The 17,141-nt window shown below is 38.7% G+C and overlaps 1 protein-coding gene across 13 annotated transcripts in view; it reads right to left on the bottom strand.

Annotated features, from left to right (window-relative positions):
* Positions 1–17,141, bottom strand: part of BCAS3 (BCAS3 microtubule associated cell migration factor) — a 704,563-nt gene that overhangs the window by 295,698 nt on the left and 391,724 nt on the right. For 11 of the 13 annotated variants that reach the window (XM_017950665.3, XM_017950664.3, XM_017950669.3 and 8 more), the window contains one exon: positions 16,811–16,908. In XM_017950665.3, the coding sequence (XP_017806154.1) occupies positions 16,811–16,908 (98 nt within the window). Of the gene's footprint in view, positions 1–8,651; positions 10,516–13,838; positions 14,205–16,810; positions 16,909–17,141 lie in introns of those variants that run through there. The other 2 variants (XM_017950675.3, XM_017950674.3) reach the window with 2 other exon arrangements.

Here is a 17,141-nt window from a genome sequence, read left to right as displayed (position 1 = left end):
TGAGCATTTATAGAACAACTGTTGCCTTTCCAAATATTATAGACCACCAAAGTAAAATAGGTTTAAGACTCAAGACGCCACTTCATACAACAGAAGTCAATTCTACCATGTTTCTTGTAGCTGTCTAGAACATAAGTACAAGTAACTAAACTGCAGTGACACAACTAAAATTTTGGGAATTCTTCAACAAAATGTTTTGGCTTAATGGAACTTAGGGTCAGTTCTCCATATGCCAATGTCCTGTGTCCAAAATGGGCTAGCTTCAAAGGCAGCCCAAAATATCCCTAAAATTATGTCTGAAAGTTAGCCTAGTAAGAGCAGAAAGCAAAAGCATGTCCATTCTTTTCAGCAGATGTTTACCAGTCTTGACCATAGATCCCAAAAAGCAAGACTTTGCTAGAGTTAATGCTTTATAAGGATAACCTTAAAACAAATATCTCCATGCTAAGCCTAATAGAACGAAAGCTTGTATCAAAGAAATATTCTGTTTAAACATAATGCTGCTTTAAAAGAATAACGTAAAAGATAATTTGAAATGCTTTGTCAAATATTTCATTTGATTACACAATTGACCATAGGCCCAAACAAAGGAATAATGACCATAACATAAGGGCAAACCTAATTGAGGACCAGGTTTAAGTCAGGTAACGAAGATAAAGACTCAGCATTACCAACTTTTAATAATGTTATGATATTTAAAGCCTTATGTTTTATAAGAAATCAACAATGGTTATCACTGCTGATTATCACTATCATTATTAATCAGATATCGACAAATATTGATTACCTGCTCTGTGGAAGGTACCAATACCAGGCAAAGGGAGATATGAAGACAGCCCTTGTTCTCAAAGAGTCCTTTATTATAAGCCATTACTTTTCCCCACCTGTTCCAAGCATGCTACATAAAGGGTAATCCAATAATAATGCCATCCAGGGTTATCTTTTTTTCTTTTTTTTTTTTCTTTTTTTTTTGAGACGGAGTCTTGCTCTGTTGCCCAGGCTGGAGTGCAGTGGCCGGATCTCAGCTCACTGCAAGCTCCGCCTCCCGGGTTTACGCCATTCTCCTGCCTCAGCCTCCCGAGTAGCTGGGACTATAGGTGCCCGCCATCATGCCTGGCTAATTTTTTGTGTTTTTAGTAGAGATGGGGTTTCACCGTGTTAGCCAGGATGGTCTCAATCTCCTGACCTGGTGATCCGCCCACCTCGGCCTCCCAAAGTGCTGCGATTACAGGCGTGAGCCACCGTCCCTGGCCCATCCAGGGGTATCTTAAGCCAAGCAGTAACAGACAATCAGCATCCACACCTACTATTAAGGTGTTTCATGCTTCCACTTTTACCATTTTCATTTGGCAAGGAAATCCTGATCACATAACCTAAAAACGTGTAGAGACTTAAGAACTGGTATCAGTATCATCTCCTTCTACTCACTCTTGTCCATGGATCATGGATGCCATAAAATCTGCTAACCTAATTTCTTTTTGCAGCATACCACTTAATTGCAGGAAAAGCTCAAACTCAAATGTGTTATTATTTAAAGCTAAGCCTCACTTCAAATTGAGGTATTTAGGTTTTGAAAAATTCCTCCCCAAAATTCTACTCTGGTATTAGAAAAATCACAATTACAAGCCACAGAATATTAAAGTCACAACTTTGGCAAAATATCAGGATCACTTCAGGGGTGAGATTTGAACTTCAGCACGCAAAACCAAAAATACAATATTCTAATCCTATAATATCACTCTCTTCTGTGATGATTATTAAGGCCCCTTAAATACTAAGAACAGAAAGAGGGACAAAGCCTCTATTTTTCTCCTCTCCATGCACAACTCAGTCCCAATGTTATGAATATATGCATGTTCTATAACAACAAGCTACCTTCAAAATGTCCAAGTAACTATAGGTTCAGGTCAAGAACTCCAGACCATATTGATTACATCTCTATGCAAGAAGGACCCTCCAGCACCATTTGTATCCACTATGACAGCTTTTAAGGATCTGTGACATTAAGAATTTTCAGTACTATCAATGCCAGGAATGGAAAGCCAATGACCAGTCAGGCCTGTCAGTTGTTGCCTAAAGCAATAAGGACAAGCTGGGAATTTATCACACTGGAACTTCATCTGCCAGCTGCATTCACACATTTTCACCACCTGAATAGTTGATTCTCTTCAACTCCCACATGGCTCATTTCAGCATACAGTGTTTTGAAATGAATATTTGATTAGGCAGGGTAGAAAGAGGTTTGAACTTATCTGAGGTGTCACCATAATGCACTTTAAGTAATTTTAAGTATCAGGAGCTAGGTGTCCTAGGTCCTGTTCTTTTACTATTGCTGAAATGGACCTGTGATCCTAATTAAACAAGATTAAATGAGATGAGACATGTGGCAAGGCCTAGCACAGTGTTGGGCACCTAACTGTTTATAAATTAATACTGGTTTCCCATCTCTTTTACTTCTGTCTATTGAAAAATATCCTGAAGATTCCTCATAGAGCCTCCTGATTCAGAGACAGGGATCTCACACTGCCAAGGAAACTTAAAAATCACCCTGCTACTTTTCCAATTTCTCTTTTTATCAAAAGTCCAAACCATCACTTACATATAAACCTAAGAAATAATGAGGCCAGGCATGGTGGCTCATGCCTGTAATCCCAGCACTTTGGGAGGCCAAGGCGGGTGGATCACGAGGTCAGGAGATCGAGACCATCCTGGCTAACATGGTGAAACCCCGTCCCTACTAAAAATACAAAAAATTAGCCAGGTGTGGTGGTGGGCGCCTGTAGTCCCAGCTACTCAGGAGGTTGAGGCAGGAGAATGGCATGAACCTGGGAGGCAGAGCTTGCAGTGAGCCGAGATCTCGCCACTGCATTCCAGCCTGGGCAACAGTGTGAGACTCCATCTCATAAAAGAAAAAAGAAAAAAAAAAGAAATAAACAGAGTAGGCTTCTTAAAATTCCTTCCTTATGTTTAGATCTGAAGAGTTTGATTATGATATGCCTAGGTATGGTTTTCTTTGTGTTTATTAATATCTCAGCATATAATGCGTTTCTTAAAATTTTGACTTATGTCTTTCATTAATTTTGGAAAATTCTCAACCCTTCATGTATTTCTTTTGCCATATTCTCTTTTCTTTCATATATGTGAAATAATTACACAGATGTTAGTTTGATATTGCTATAGTTTGATATACCACTCACACTGAGTTCTGTTTTACTTCAGTATTTTTCTCTTTCTGCTTCAGTTCTGATAAATTTTTACTTATCAAACATTATACTTAATAGTGAAATAATAAACCCTTCCTCCTAGGGTTGAGAAGTGTTGCAGGAAGTCAGGGAGCCTGAACAGAGGGACCGGCTGGAGCCACGGCAGAGGAACATAAATTGTGAAGATTTCATGGACATTTATCAGTTCCCAAACAATACTTTTATAATTTCTTATGCCTGTCTTCAATCTCTTAATCCTGTTATCTTTGTAAGCTGAGGATGTACATCACCTCAGGACCACTGTGATAATTGTGTTAACTGTACAAATTGATTGTAAAATACGTGTGTTTGAACAATATGGAATCAGTGCATCTTGAAAAAGAACGGAATAACAGCAATGTTTAGGGAACAAGGGAAGACAACCATAAGGTCTGATGCCTGCAAAAAGAGCCATATTTTTCTTCTTGCAGAGAGCCTATAAGTGGACTTATAGGGAAGATATCACTAAATTCTTTTCCTAGCAAGGAATATTAATATTAATACCCTGGAAAGGAATGCATTCCTGGGGGAGGTCCACAAACAGCGCTCTAGGAATGTCTGTCTTATGTGGTTGAGATAAGGACTGAGATACGCCCTGGTCTCCTGCAGTGCCCTCAGGCTTACTAGGGTGGGAGAAAAACTCCGCCCTGGTAAATATGAGGTCAGACCAGTTCTCTGCTCTCGAACCCTGTTTCTTATTGTTTAAGATGTTTATCAAGACAATACGTGCACCGCTGAACATAGGCCCTTATCAGTGGTTCCGCTTTTGCCCTTTGCCTTGTGATCTTTGTTGGACCCTTATCAGTAGTTCTGCTTTTGCCCTTTGTCCTGTTCCCTCAGAAGCATGTGATCTTTGTTAGACCCTTATTAGTAGTTCTGCTTTTTGGCCTTTGAAGCATGTGATCTTTGTACCTACTCCCTGTTCTTACACTCCCTCCCCTTTTGAAACCCTTAATAAAAACTTGCTGGTTTTGAGGCTCAGGCGGGCATCACGGTCCTACCGATATGTGATGTCACCCCGGTGGCCCAGCTGTAAAATTCCTCTCTTTGTACTGTCTCTCTTTATTTCTCAGCTGGCCAACACTTATGGAAAATAGAAAGAACCTATGTTGAAATACGGGGGGCAGGTTTCCCCAATAGAGAAGAAAACAAGAATATTCAATATCGTCATTTCTATTCAACATCGTAGTGGAGGTTTAAGCAAGTGGAGAAAGATAAATATAAAGATTAAAAAGAAATAAAACCATCTTTATTTGTAGATGACATGATTACATAGTAGAAAATCCAAGAGATTCTACTATTAGAATGAATAAATGAATTTGGAAAAGTTGCTGGATACAAGTTCAGTTTTTGTTTTGATACAGGGTCTGTCCTCTGTCACCCAGGCTAGAGTGCAGTGGTGCAGCCTTGGCTCACTGTAGCCTCGACCTCCTGGGCTCAAGCAATCCTCCCACCTCAGCCTCCCAGGTAGCTTGGACTACAGGTGTATGCCACCACACTCAGCTAATTTTTAAATTTTTTTGTAGAGACGAGGTCCCACTATATTGCCCAGGCTGGGATACGAGTTTATTATACAGAAAAGTATTTTATTCTATATGCCATAAAGAAAACTGACAAGTGAAATAAATATGTGCTATAGTTATTATCATCAAAATGTAATACTAGAACAAAATTTTATATAAGATGTATAAGACTCCTACATTGAAACTTACTAGTGAGAAATTAAAGAAGGCTTAAATAAGTGAATAGTTATAAAAGTTTATGTTTTGCCTGTAATCTTAGCTACTCAGGAGGCTGAGGCACAAGAATCGCTTGAACCCTGGAGACGGAGGTTGCAGTGAACCTATATCACACAGCTGCATTCCAGCCTGGGCAACAGGGTAAGTCTCCACCTCAAAAAATAAAAAAAGTTTATGTTTTGAAAGATTTAGTATTTTTAAGATGTCAATACTTCCAAATTTGATATACAGGTTCAATGAAATCCCAACTAAATCTCATCTGAATTTCTGTAGAAATAAACAAGCTGGTAATTTAATGTGTGTGTGTGTGTGTGTGTGTGTGTGTGTGTGTGTGTGTGTACACAAGAATATGCATACCAGTGGTTTTCAAACATTTTCAAATTCAGGATCCCAGTGTCCCAGTGTGCTTAAAAAAACTCAGGACTCCAGCGGGGTGTGGTGGCTAATACCTGTAATTCCAGCACTTTGGGAAGCCAAGGCGGGCAGATCACTTGAGCTCAGAAGTTCAAGACCAGCCGGCCAACATGGTGAAACCTTGTCTCTACTGAAAAAACAAAAATTAGCCGGGCATGGTGGTGCATGCCTGTAGTCCCAGCTACTCAGGAGGCTGAGGCAAGAGAATCGCTTGAACCCAGGAGGCAGAAGTTGCAATGAACCGATATTGCACCACCGCACTCCAACCTGGGTGACAGAGCGAGATTCCGTCTCAAAAAAACAAACAACAAAAAACCCAGGACTCCAAAGATCTTTGGTTTATATGTACTATATCTATCAACATTTAATACAATTATGTATCAGCTAATTTAAAAACAAGGATAAAGCCTCTATGTAGAAACATAAATTACATTCTACATAAAAATATTTTCTAAACAAAAAACAGTGAGAAAAGTAACATTTTTACGAGAAAACCCTCTAATAGACAACAGCTAGATTCTCATATATCTGCTATAGAATTCTATCTGTTCTGATATGCTGTTTTGGTTGACGTACATGAAGAAAAGTTGGTTCAACTCAAATATGTAACTGCTAAAAGATAAATTATATTAATAGCATCTTCAGGTTCTGGGGATGTTCTTCCTCGATATGACCCTTAACAAATTAGTTGCAATGTGGAATCTGAAAGCATATCAATTAACTTTCATATTCTATTACATTAAAATCCTTTGTCCTATCTTGCATTTGGAATGAGTCCTCTTGTATGATTTTGTAGCAACATGAAACTGGTCATTTGGAAAATGTTGCAGATGTTCCGAATGCTGATATATTTCATTATCTATTATGTAAAAAATCATATTAGTTAATATCACTACTTATTTCACGAGAATTTTTTTTTTTTTTTAAGACAGAGTTTCACTCTTGTTGCCCAGGCTGGAGTGCAATGGCACGATCTTGGCTCACTGCAATCTCTGTCTCCTGGGTTCAAGCAATTCTCCTGCCTCAGTCTCCCAAGTAGCTGGGTTTACAGGCATGCACCACCACACCCAGGTAATTTTTTGTATTTAGTAGAGATGGGGTTTCACCATGTTGGTCAGACTGGTCTCGAACTCCTGACCTCAGGTGATCCACCCACCTTGGCGTCCCAAAGTGCTGGGATTATAGGTGTGTGCCATCACGCCCGGCCAAGAAATGTCTTTAAATATGGGGACTCTGTTAAGCAGATAGTGGTGGATACAAGGTTTTCAAATTTCTAATTTTCAATTGAAAGCTAGAATGTTATTATTGGTAATAAATATTGTTAGTTGTTTTCTTCAAAGTGACAGGGTTTGCTTATTTTTGAGAATATTTCTGCCAAATGCCCATGTCTGAATAAACATAGTTTGTTTTATTGAGATAAAATGGTATTCCATGAAAACAGTTGCTAGTTCAGTTTACAAACCACAATGGCTTTCCCTCAAGACAACTATTGTGCATTCATTCCCACTTGATATATAGAATATTAAGAAGTTACACAAGGATCAAAACTTAATAAAACTAAAGTTGATGATTTTTACTGCTTCAAAGATATTCTTAGGTGAATACAGCTTAAAAAAGAACTCTAAGTAGGTAGCAGAGGCCACTAGCATAGTTAGGTGCCATTGCCTTTACTATGGTAAGAGGCCACTAGTTTTATCCATAATTGCTTCTGCACCATCTGTACTAAATTTCACCATAGTAGAAAAAACAAAGGCAAATAATAACTTAGTACTAGTACAAAAATAATTTTGACTTAATAGACCACTTGAAAGTATCTTGGGAATTCCCAGAGTTCTGTGGACCACACTTTGAAAAACCACTGGCATGTTCATACAAATGCACATGTGTGGAAATGCAAAGGCCCTAGAATAGCCAAGATAACCAGAAAGAAAAACAAAGGTGGAGGCCTTAGAATATGAGACTTCAAAACTTACTAAACAGCTACAGTATTTAAGATAGTACAATATGGGTAAAAAGACAGTTATATAAATCAATGTAACAGAATAAAGAACCCAAGAAAAAATAAAATTTTTAAAAAGGCATCAGTGCAATTCATTAAAGGAAAGGTGTATCTTTTTGATAATCAGTGTGGGAGCAACTGGAAGAAACTAAACACCTTGATCCCTGCCCTACATAAAAATAAATTTTTAAATTTTTTTAGACAATGTCTTGCTCTGCCACCTAGGCTGGAGTGCAGTGGCGCGATCACAGCTCACTGCAGCCTCAACATCCCAGGCTTAAGTGATCCTCCCATCTCAGCCTCCTAAGTAGCTGGGACAACAGGTGGGCACCACCATGACTGGCTAAATTTTGTATTTTTTGTACAGACAGGGTCTCACTGTGTTGCCCAGGCTGGTCTCAAACTCCTAAGCTCATGCAATCTGCCCACCTGGGCCTCTCAAAGTAGGATTATAGGCATCAGCCACCACACCTGACCACTCACAATAAAAAATTAATTTGAAGGCCGGGCGCAGTGGCTCAAGCTGTAATCCCAGCACTTTTGGAGGCCGAGACGGGCGGATCACGAGGTCAGGAGATCGAGACCATCCTGGCTAACAGGGTGAAACCCTGTCTCTACTGAAAAAATTCAAAAAACTAGCCGGGCGAGGTGGCAGGCGCCTGTAGTCCCAGCTACTCGGGAGGCTAAGGCAGGAGAATGGTGTAAACCTGGGAGGCGGAGCTTGCAGTGAGCTGAGATCTGGCCACTGCACTCCAGCCTGGGCAACAGAGCGAGACTCCGTCTCAAAAAAAAAAAAATTAATTAATTAATTAATTAATTTGAAAAGGATCATAGTCCTAAATGTGAAGGCTAAAACTATACAATTTCTAGAAAAGAGTTATCTCTTCAAGACTGGAGGGGCTGGGCACAGTGTAATCCCAGCACTTTGGGAGGCCGAGGCAGGCAGATCACCTGAGTTCAAGACCAGCCTGGCCAATATGGTGAAACCTCATCTCTACTAAAAGTACAAAAATTAGCTGAGCGTGGTAGTGGGCACCTGTAGTCCCAGCTACTCAGGAGGCTGAGACAGGATAATCACTTTGAATCTGGGAGATGGAAATCGCAGTGAGCCAAGATCACGCCACTGCACTCCAGCTTTGGTGACAGAGTGAGACTCTGTCTCAAAAAAAAAAAAAAAAAAAAAAGAAGACCGGACAAAAGATAATTTTTTGTTTGTGAAAACATAAAAGGAAAAAACAATGAAAAAATTAGACTTTTGCTTGTCAAAAGATACCATTAAGAAAGTGAAAAGGCAATTAACTGAAAGAAAATATTTGCAATGCACATATCTCATGAAAGGCATATATCCAGAATATTTAAAGAGCACATATTTAATAAAGACAACATATCTAATAAAAATCAGCACGTTAACCAGGACATTACAAAAGATGATATCCAAATGGCCAATGAGTATATTAAAGATGCTCAATATCATTACTCAGCAGAGAAAAGCAAATTCAAACCATAGTTCACATCCACTGGAATGGTTAAAATAAAGATCAATAATATCAAGTGTTGATGAGAATGTGGAGCAACTGGAATGCTCATGCATTGCTGATAAGAATGCAAAATGGTACAGTCATTTTGGAAGACGTGTTGGCAGTTCCTAATAGAGTTAAACATATGCCTACTTTGTGATCCAGCAATTCCAGTACTAGGGATATGCCCAAAGGAAATATATGCATATATTGATATGAGAGAGAGAGAGAGAGAGAGACAGAGAGAGAGAGAGAGAGAGAACTTGAAAAAAAATGTTTAGAGGAGCTTTATTCCTAATAGCCAAAAGCCTGAAATGACAGAATAATGGATATATAAACTGTGGTATATTTGCAGAATGGAACACTACACTGCAATATTAAAAATGAACTAGTGACACATGTAATACCTGGATGAATCTCAAACAAATTAAGTTGAGCAAAAGAGGTTAGATACAAAAGCATAGACACAAGATAATTCCAATCATAGGAAGTTTAATATAGGCAAAGCTAATCTGTGATGATAAAAGTGGTTACCTCTAGGTCACAGGTAGTATTAACTGGAAGGGGCATAAGAAACTTTCTGGGTTAATGGAAATATTCTATGTTTTTATGTGAGTGGTGGCTAACTGAATATAAAAATTCATCAAGCTGTATGATTAAAATATGTGCATTTTTGCTATACCCAAATTATACCTTAATTTTAAAAACATCTTCAGAGGTGCTTGAAAACACAGGTTCGTGCATGTTTCAAGCTGAAAGGGACTCTGCTGAGACTAGAACTAATAAAGATCCATAAATTATTGGTCATTATTCCTTCCTTAACACCAAGCTTCCAGAACAAGACTTTTCTCTGGAACAACTATTTTCATTTTGATTATTTACTTTAGCCTTTCTGTGACAGTTCTCAACAATATCCAGAGGGAATATCAGGAGCTCTGGTTCTGACTAGCTGACCAAATGGGGTCCCAAGCTGCTCTTTAATTGCCCACTGGGCTTACTATTCAATGCAGAGGGGCTCTTTGTTTGTTTCTAAGTTTATAGATGGCACCTATAAGCATAAGCCTCTCAGGCTCTTGCGCACAGTTTAAAATAGTGTTGCACTAACAGTTTGACACTCATGTCACTAAGACAAATGGAATTCCCGGTTCAGACTTAAACAAATTCTAATAGTGACCCCAACCTTGTCCCTCTGCCACCATAGTCTGATGCAACAGACTACATAAATAGTCCAGCCCTGTATAAGAGGCGAAGTAAACGTACAAAAGTGAAAAGTTGGGTCTTTGGTCAAAAAGTCCCATGTAAATATGTGGAACCCTAGGATATCAACAGTGAGAAGCATTGCATCAATTCCTTCTCAAAATGCTTAGGAAAGATTTAAAGCCATGTCAAGGACCTGGTGCTTGCAATACAGAAAGCATAGGCAAGGTTTTAGTTGACACAAAGATTTATTCAAAGAAGCATGTGTCATCAGAAGACACTTTCCCAACAGCTTCTTCTACTTCTGTTTACTGTTTCTTCATCTTCCAATGGGGCTACCATTTTTTCTTAATTGTGCTGAACTAAAATCTTCCTCATTGTTAACTTGACTTTGGTCTTCTAACATCCTATAAATATTGAAAGAAGAAAGGGCCAGTCGCAGTGGCTCATGCCTGTAATCCCAGCACTTTGGGAGGCTGAGGCAGGCGGATCGCGAGGTCAGGAGTTTGAGACCAGCCTGACCAACAGGGTGAAACCCCGTCTCTACTAAAATACAAAAGCTAGCCAGGCATGGTGGCATGCGCCTGTAGTCCCAGCTACTCAGGAGGCTAAGGCAGGAGAATCGCTTGAACCCGGGAGGCAGAGGTTGCAGTGAGCCAAGATCATGCCACTACACTTCAGCCTGGGCAACACAGCGAGGCTCCATCTCAAAAAAAAAAGAAAAAAGAATAAGAGGAATGTTTAAATCAGAAGAGGAGAGATGCAGCTGAGCATTTTCCTTATGGGCAAATAAGGTCTTTTCCCTACGTTCTTAATCTCTAAAACTTACTTTTGATTTTATACAGACAGTAGATAATTGAAAGATTAGAATTAATTTAATGTATACACTTCCTCATTTCTAATATAAAAGCCAATCTTAATATTTGAGTTTGAATATTTTTTCCCCTCTGAGGGATTGTTCACAGGTCAGGGCGGAGTCTTCTTTTACTTTCACTCTTATCCTTAATCCTCTTACTGATCCCACACAAGTTTTCAGTACCCAAGGTACATGCCTAGAGTTTTTATCACTTTATAATCATCAAGAATATCTGAAACTCTATTAATTGAAAATCACATCATTTATTCAAAGAAATTGTAATATTTCTGAAGAACTTTGTATTCAGGAGTTACTTTAGGAAATAATTTGAACACACCCCTTCCAAAAAAGGTGGTAAAAAAAGTTTTGCGAAGGGACTCTTAATCTTCTTTTACTGATGTAGAAGTGAAAGGCATGGTAGGAGAATGACTTGAAGGTTTTAGCAAAAGTTCAAGACCATGATTATAAAGTCATGGCTTTTTTCACTCAGTTCTAGCTTTAAGACCATTGAGCTATGTGGCCACACCATTGTAGAATGAAAGATGTCTCTCACTAATCTCTTTATTTTTACCATCAGGGTCTCTGTGCCTCTGACAGCCTTTAAGATACAGTATCTAAGTCGGCCTCAGACTGGAATGGCAACTGTCAATACAGTGAAATATAATCTTAGAATACTCAGGCTGGGCACGGTGGCTCACGCCTGTAATCCCAGCACTTTGGGAGGCCAAGGTGGGGGGATCACCTGAGGTCAGAAGTTCGAGACTAGCCTAGCCAACATGGTGAAACCCTGTCTCTACTAAAAATACAAAAAATTAGCTGGGCGGGGTGGCGGCGCATGCCTGTAATTCCAGCTACTTGGGAGGCTGAGGCAGGAGAATCGCTTGAACCCGGGAGGCGGAGGTTGCAGTGAGCTGAGATCATGCCATTGAACTCCAGCCTGGGCAACAAGAGTGAAACTCTGTCTCAAAAAAAAAAACACTCTTCCCCCAGTCCATGAACAGAATCTCTATATGATAAAAGAATGTCTCTATAAGAAGGTCCTTCCAGCACAGATTTAACTGCAAGACAAAATAAAAACTGCTCAGATAACCTCCTTGGTACCCATCTGATTGCACTTCTCTATTAATGAGTATTATTTGTTTTTTTGAAGGTGATGTACCAAATGCCAAATACATAAAGTAGGCATAAATGATCATTATAAAATCAATCAAATCAAACTAGTTTGGGATTTTAAGTGTATAATTTTCTTCAGTAAACAAGTTATTTTGATAGTGGGAAAAATTAGGTGCTCAAAAGGTATATCCTAAATTAATTATTTTTATTACTTCAATTGCACAACAAAAGTAGTATTTCTCTTGAGTCAAGAACAACAAAAAACCCCCCAAGTCTGCAACTTTATCCCTGTTTACTGAAATGCTTGATGTAACACTAATACCTTATGATCCAAGCCTGCTCAGAAGGATAAGAAGTCATTTTTCTTATCTGTCACATTGTCCCTTCACACTACCATCTTCCTCAGGCATGTACACAAACACCGCTTCCACCACACCTCATAACTTTATAAAATGTTTTCTTTAATAGAGTTTGATAAAGATGTCTGCTCTGCATATGAGTCACACATAAGTTTGTCCTTCGATCTCAATTATCTGAGTTCTTTGTTAGTAAACATCCATCTCCATAGTAAAACCACAAATCAAGACAAACAAACTCAGGGTGAACCAGATCTTTCTAGGCTCTTTGATTTGATGACTCAGAAGCAAGGAAAGGTTATCTATTAGGTACAGCCTTCAAGTTTTGGATCAAGAATAGTCAGCAATCTGGAAAACAAAGTTCCAACAAGACACTGACAGCTGTCTTTCTGCTTTCTCTTTAGAGGCCCGACACCTTTATCAAAAGAAGGGCACATGTTATAAGGTACAAAGAATGGGAAGAAATTCTTAGCTATCTAGCCAAAATGAACATACAGAAAAATGAATAAATTGATGCAGTGCTTTGGCTATAAATACTATCAATGATTCATAGACATTGTTGTTCATCAGCAGGACATGGGAAAAAGTGAGCAACTGCCCCAAATCCCATTTGTTCTGGGTAGCCTGTGTCTTAGGTTAAAATCCTATAATGTGTCCATTTCCAAAATGATCTCCTCAGCTAAGAAGGGGACATCTTACAATTATTTAACTCCCACAAATTTTAGGTAGGATGGTTTTGTTTTGAGACAGAGCCTTGCTCGGACACCCAGGCTGGAGTGCACTGGCGCAATCTCAACTCACTGCAACCTCTGCCTCCCAGTTCAAGCGATTCTTGTGCCTCAGCCTCCTGAGTAGCTGGGATTACAGGCATGCGAAACCACGCCCAGCTAATTTTTGTATTTTTAGTAGGGACGGGGTTTCGCCAGGCTGGTCTCAAACACCTGACCTCAAGTGATCCACCACTTCGGCCTCCCAAAGTGCTAGGATTATAGGTGTGATCCACTGCACCCAGCTGGTATGGTGTCGCTTGAATCACCAAAGCCAAGATGAGACTGATGTTATGGGAATAACATCTACTGATGAAGCAGTTAAGGAACTGCTTAAAATCGAAAATACTCTATACTTATTTTATAGAGAGACAGTAAGAATCTAGTTCATAGGTGTCTAAAGGCATAGAATTTACCCTGTGCTTAAATCACTGAAGCTAATAATTTAAAAGTATGTATTTTAGGCAATGTGTTTCTTTGCAAAAGCGTGAACCTGAGATTACCAGATGATTAAGAAATTGTGAAAAAAATCATTACGTGGCAAAAGTGGCACACTCTGCACACCTCTTTTAGTTTCAATGGAATAACGCTGTTAGATTAATATATAGGTATCTAGAAAATAAACTGCAGACCCGAGATTTAAATAAAATATTTTCACTTTAAAAACTGTTATAATTGTCAAAGGATTTAATTCTATCACATTAAATTCTATATCTGTGAATAAAGTAATTACATGAAAAATAATTATACCGCCACAAGGTTAGACAGAGCAAGAGCTGTCACTAAAATAGAGGGTTAAGTGTAACATGTGCCATAAGAATAATTCAAAAGATAATCCATGAAGTCATATAAAATGCTTGAAGGTAATATAAGGCAATGAAGACCAACAGAAGAGGTGCCACACTGGCCGTATCTCTAAGTAACAGGCAATGAAACTTCCAGATAAGCATCTTCCTAATGTGCAGCTGACTCCAAGGCATGGATCATAATCAGAGGTGCACTTCCTGGTGCAGGAGCAATTATAAAAATTTATTAGATTCTTTTCAACAGAAGAATCTACAACAAAATTTTCCCATAAATATGTTTCCATAAAGAACTCAAATCATTTAGCCTCAATTTTGTTAGACTTGCTACCTTGACTTTTGTCAGCCTAGATGTTGTTTTCCACAGATGTAGAAAGTAATTCTGTTAACAACAGTTGGTCCTACTAAAGTAGATGGACATTCCACAACAAAACATTATTCGCTCAAAAAATGCATTAACATATATTTCTCATTCAAAAGGGATCCGAACCAACTGAGAGGTAGCTGAAGACAGAATTACTCATAAAAGTCCAATTCCTTATCTATGAGGCTTCTTTAGCTCAAAGTTAAAGAAAGCAGCACACACATTTCATTGTTTTGGTTGTCTTTCAGAAAGGTACCATGGCTTCCTGGAATGAAAACAGGCCTAGAAAAATAATAATAAAGCTTAGCCACCAAGAAGTTCTCTCCTACTCAAAAGATTGGTACTTTCAGGCAGAGAAGGTCAATGCCATAGAACAGTATTTTAGAAACTCATACAGCATATATCTGATGCAAATTAAGTAATCTTAGGACTACTTACATATCAGATTATTTACATGTAGGATCTAATTCTTTATTCAAAAATCAACTTAAAAACTCTTCTTGCAAAAGGAAGAACTGCTAAATAACAGTTCACTGAAGCTCCTCCCTTGTTGCATGAGATGACTTTACATACAGCTAAGATTGGTACATGATAAATATGGAATGTTGGCCAGGCGTGGTGGTTAATGCCTGTAATCTCAACACTTTGGGAGGCCGAGGTGGGTGGATCACCTGAGGTCAGGAGTTCAAGACCAGCCTGACCAACAAGGTGAAACCCCGTCCCTACTAAAAATACAAAACTTAGCTGGGTGTGGTGGCAGGTGCCTGTAGTCCCAGCTACTCGGGAAGCCAAGATAGGAGAATTGCTTGGACCTGGGAGGCAGAGGTTGCAGTGAGCCAAGATGGTGCCACTGCACTCCAGCATGGGTGACGGTGCGAGACTCTGTCTCAAAAAAAAAAAAAAAAATATATATATATATATATATATATATATATATTTATATATATATGGAGTGCTACTCAGAATCTAGTATTGAATATGTCTACTTTTAATAACACAAGGTAACTGCTTTGGCAGCATGTGTTCCTAGTAGCTAGTCACTCGACAATAAAACATCAGTAATCTGGTAGTTTAAGAAGGTCTAAAAAGCCCAATCAAGGACTACTCTTGTAATCTTGAATAAAATACTTCAGGTTAAAACATGTAACATTTCCAGGGTTCAAAATTGTAAATATCATTCCAAATGGGCACAAAGTCTAGCATTCTCAGAAAGTGACTATAAAAAAGATTTATTGTTTAAGTTCCCTATCTCGATATCTCATTCAATGCAGGGAAGCAATGATAGCGACTCTACACATTTCCATGCTCATTTCCAGGGGACAACCATGGTTGCCAAGTTAAAGCAGTAGGAACAAGCATGAGTCCTCTAAAGTAATAGTCTACATTAAAAATGACAGCATAGCCCTAGATGGGGCAGTTCAGCAAGATGGAAGGTACAATCCACTAACCAAAAAATCAGAAAGCTAAGAATATGTATAAAACTCATTAGCTTTGACACTTAAAAATATATCCACAGACAGAAGCTTTGGTCTTTTTAAAGTGACCTTCACAAATCAGTTTCGTGTTTGTTTCCATTTTCTTTCACAGTTTAAGCCTCAATCAAATCAGCAGTCTCTAGGGATTTTGAAATCGCTATAGATTAAAATCCTCTCTGACTCAACTGTTTGACTAATGCAGAGTATTTAATAATTCTACTTGAGAGAGAATTTTTGGACAAAATCCTGCCATGCGCTGTCTTCAGATGCTCCCCAGCTGCATGACAAAGCAAGGCATCACTGTCCTTATTTTATCACTTGACTTAGAGACGAGAAAATATATTACTACAGACACTTCTACCATTTAGTAGGCCTGGCTGAAAACAGTTTTATAATACTAATAGAGCAATCATCACATATAAAGGCAAAGATCTCCTCCGTACTAATGATATATATTCATAGCTTGTTTCCAAGGATAGGAAATTAATAACTGTGATAGGCCAGAGTTAAGTAAATGAATTTCTAAACTTGATGCTTTTCATAATAAAATCATTCAAGCTATAGCATTTGGACTCTTCTCTACTTCCACAGATTAGGCACTTTGATACTCAACAGGTTGAGTAAATTTAATCCATATATTGTATTTACGTTCTCTGTCAAGGTTGCTTCTCCACATTTCAGTGATCAAAGGCAAAACAGTCATCAACCCTGTAGCCTTCAATACTATGTTCATTACATTTAATCAAGTGCCAACTCCACGGCATCATTCACCAACCTTAGGAATGGGTAAAAGCATGGCATTGTTCAGCAACAAATATAGGCATAGTACTGTATTAAAACACACACACACACCACAAAACAAAAAAACAAAGAAGAAAGCAAATAAATGTCATCCTCTACATTGTGCGAGAAAATTAGTTAAAAATGCACAGGACTGCCCAATAAACATTTCAGAGGTGGTTTTCTACCTGAGGCAGCATCAATCACTGTGGAAACTCCCCTTCGATCAGAGACTGGACGGGATGACCCTGGCATGCTGACTGGGTCAGAGCGGACTGGCTGGATCCTGCAATGCAATTTAATTTAATTCACATATGTTACTGGCATCAAAACTGTCACTTGCTACAACAGACCTTAAATCAGGAATGCTGGAGTGGCACAATTCATTAAAGAACCATCCATTCTAAAACAAGACAAACAGGGGAGCGGCAGTCCCTAATTGCTGCCCAAGGATAAAGCACTACAAACATTCTCTACACGCCAGACCCCTTCTAACTTATCTTTGTGTGTTATTCCATA

Source organism: Papio anubis, chromosome 17 (assembly GCF_008728515.1).
Source record: "Papio anubis isolate 15944 chromosome 17, Panubis1.0, whole genome shotgun sequence".
Taxonomy (NCBI): Eukaryota; Metazoa; Chordata; class Mammalia; order Primates; family Cercopithecidae; genus Papio; species Papio anubis.
Note: the sequence above shows the minus strand (reverse complement) of the source record. Positions and strands in the feature narration are given on the sequence as shown.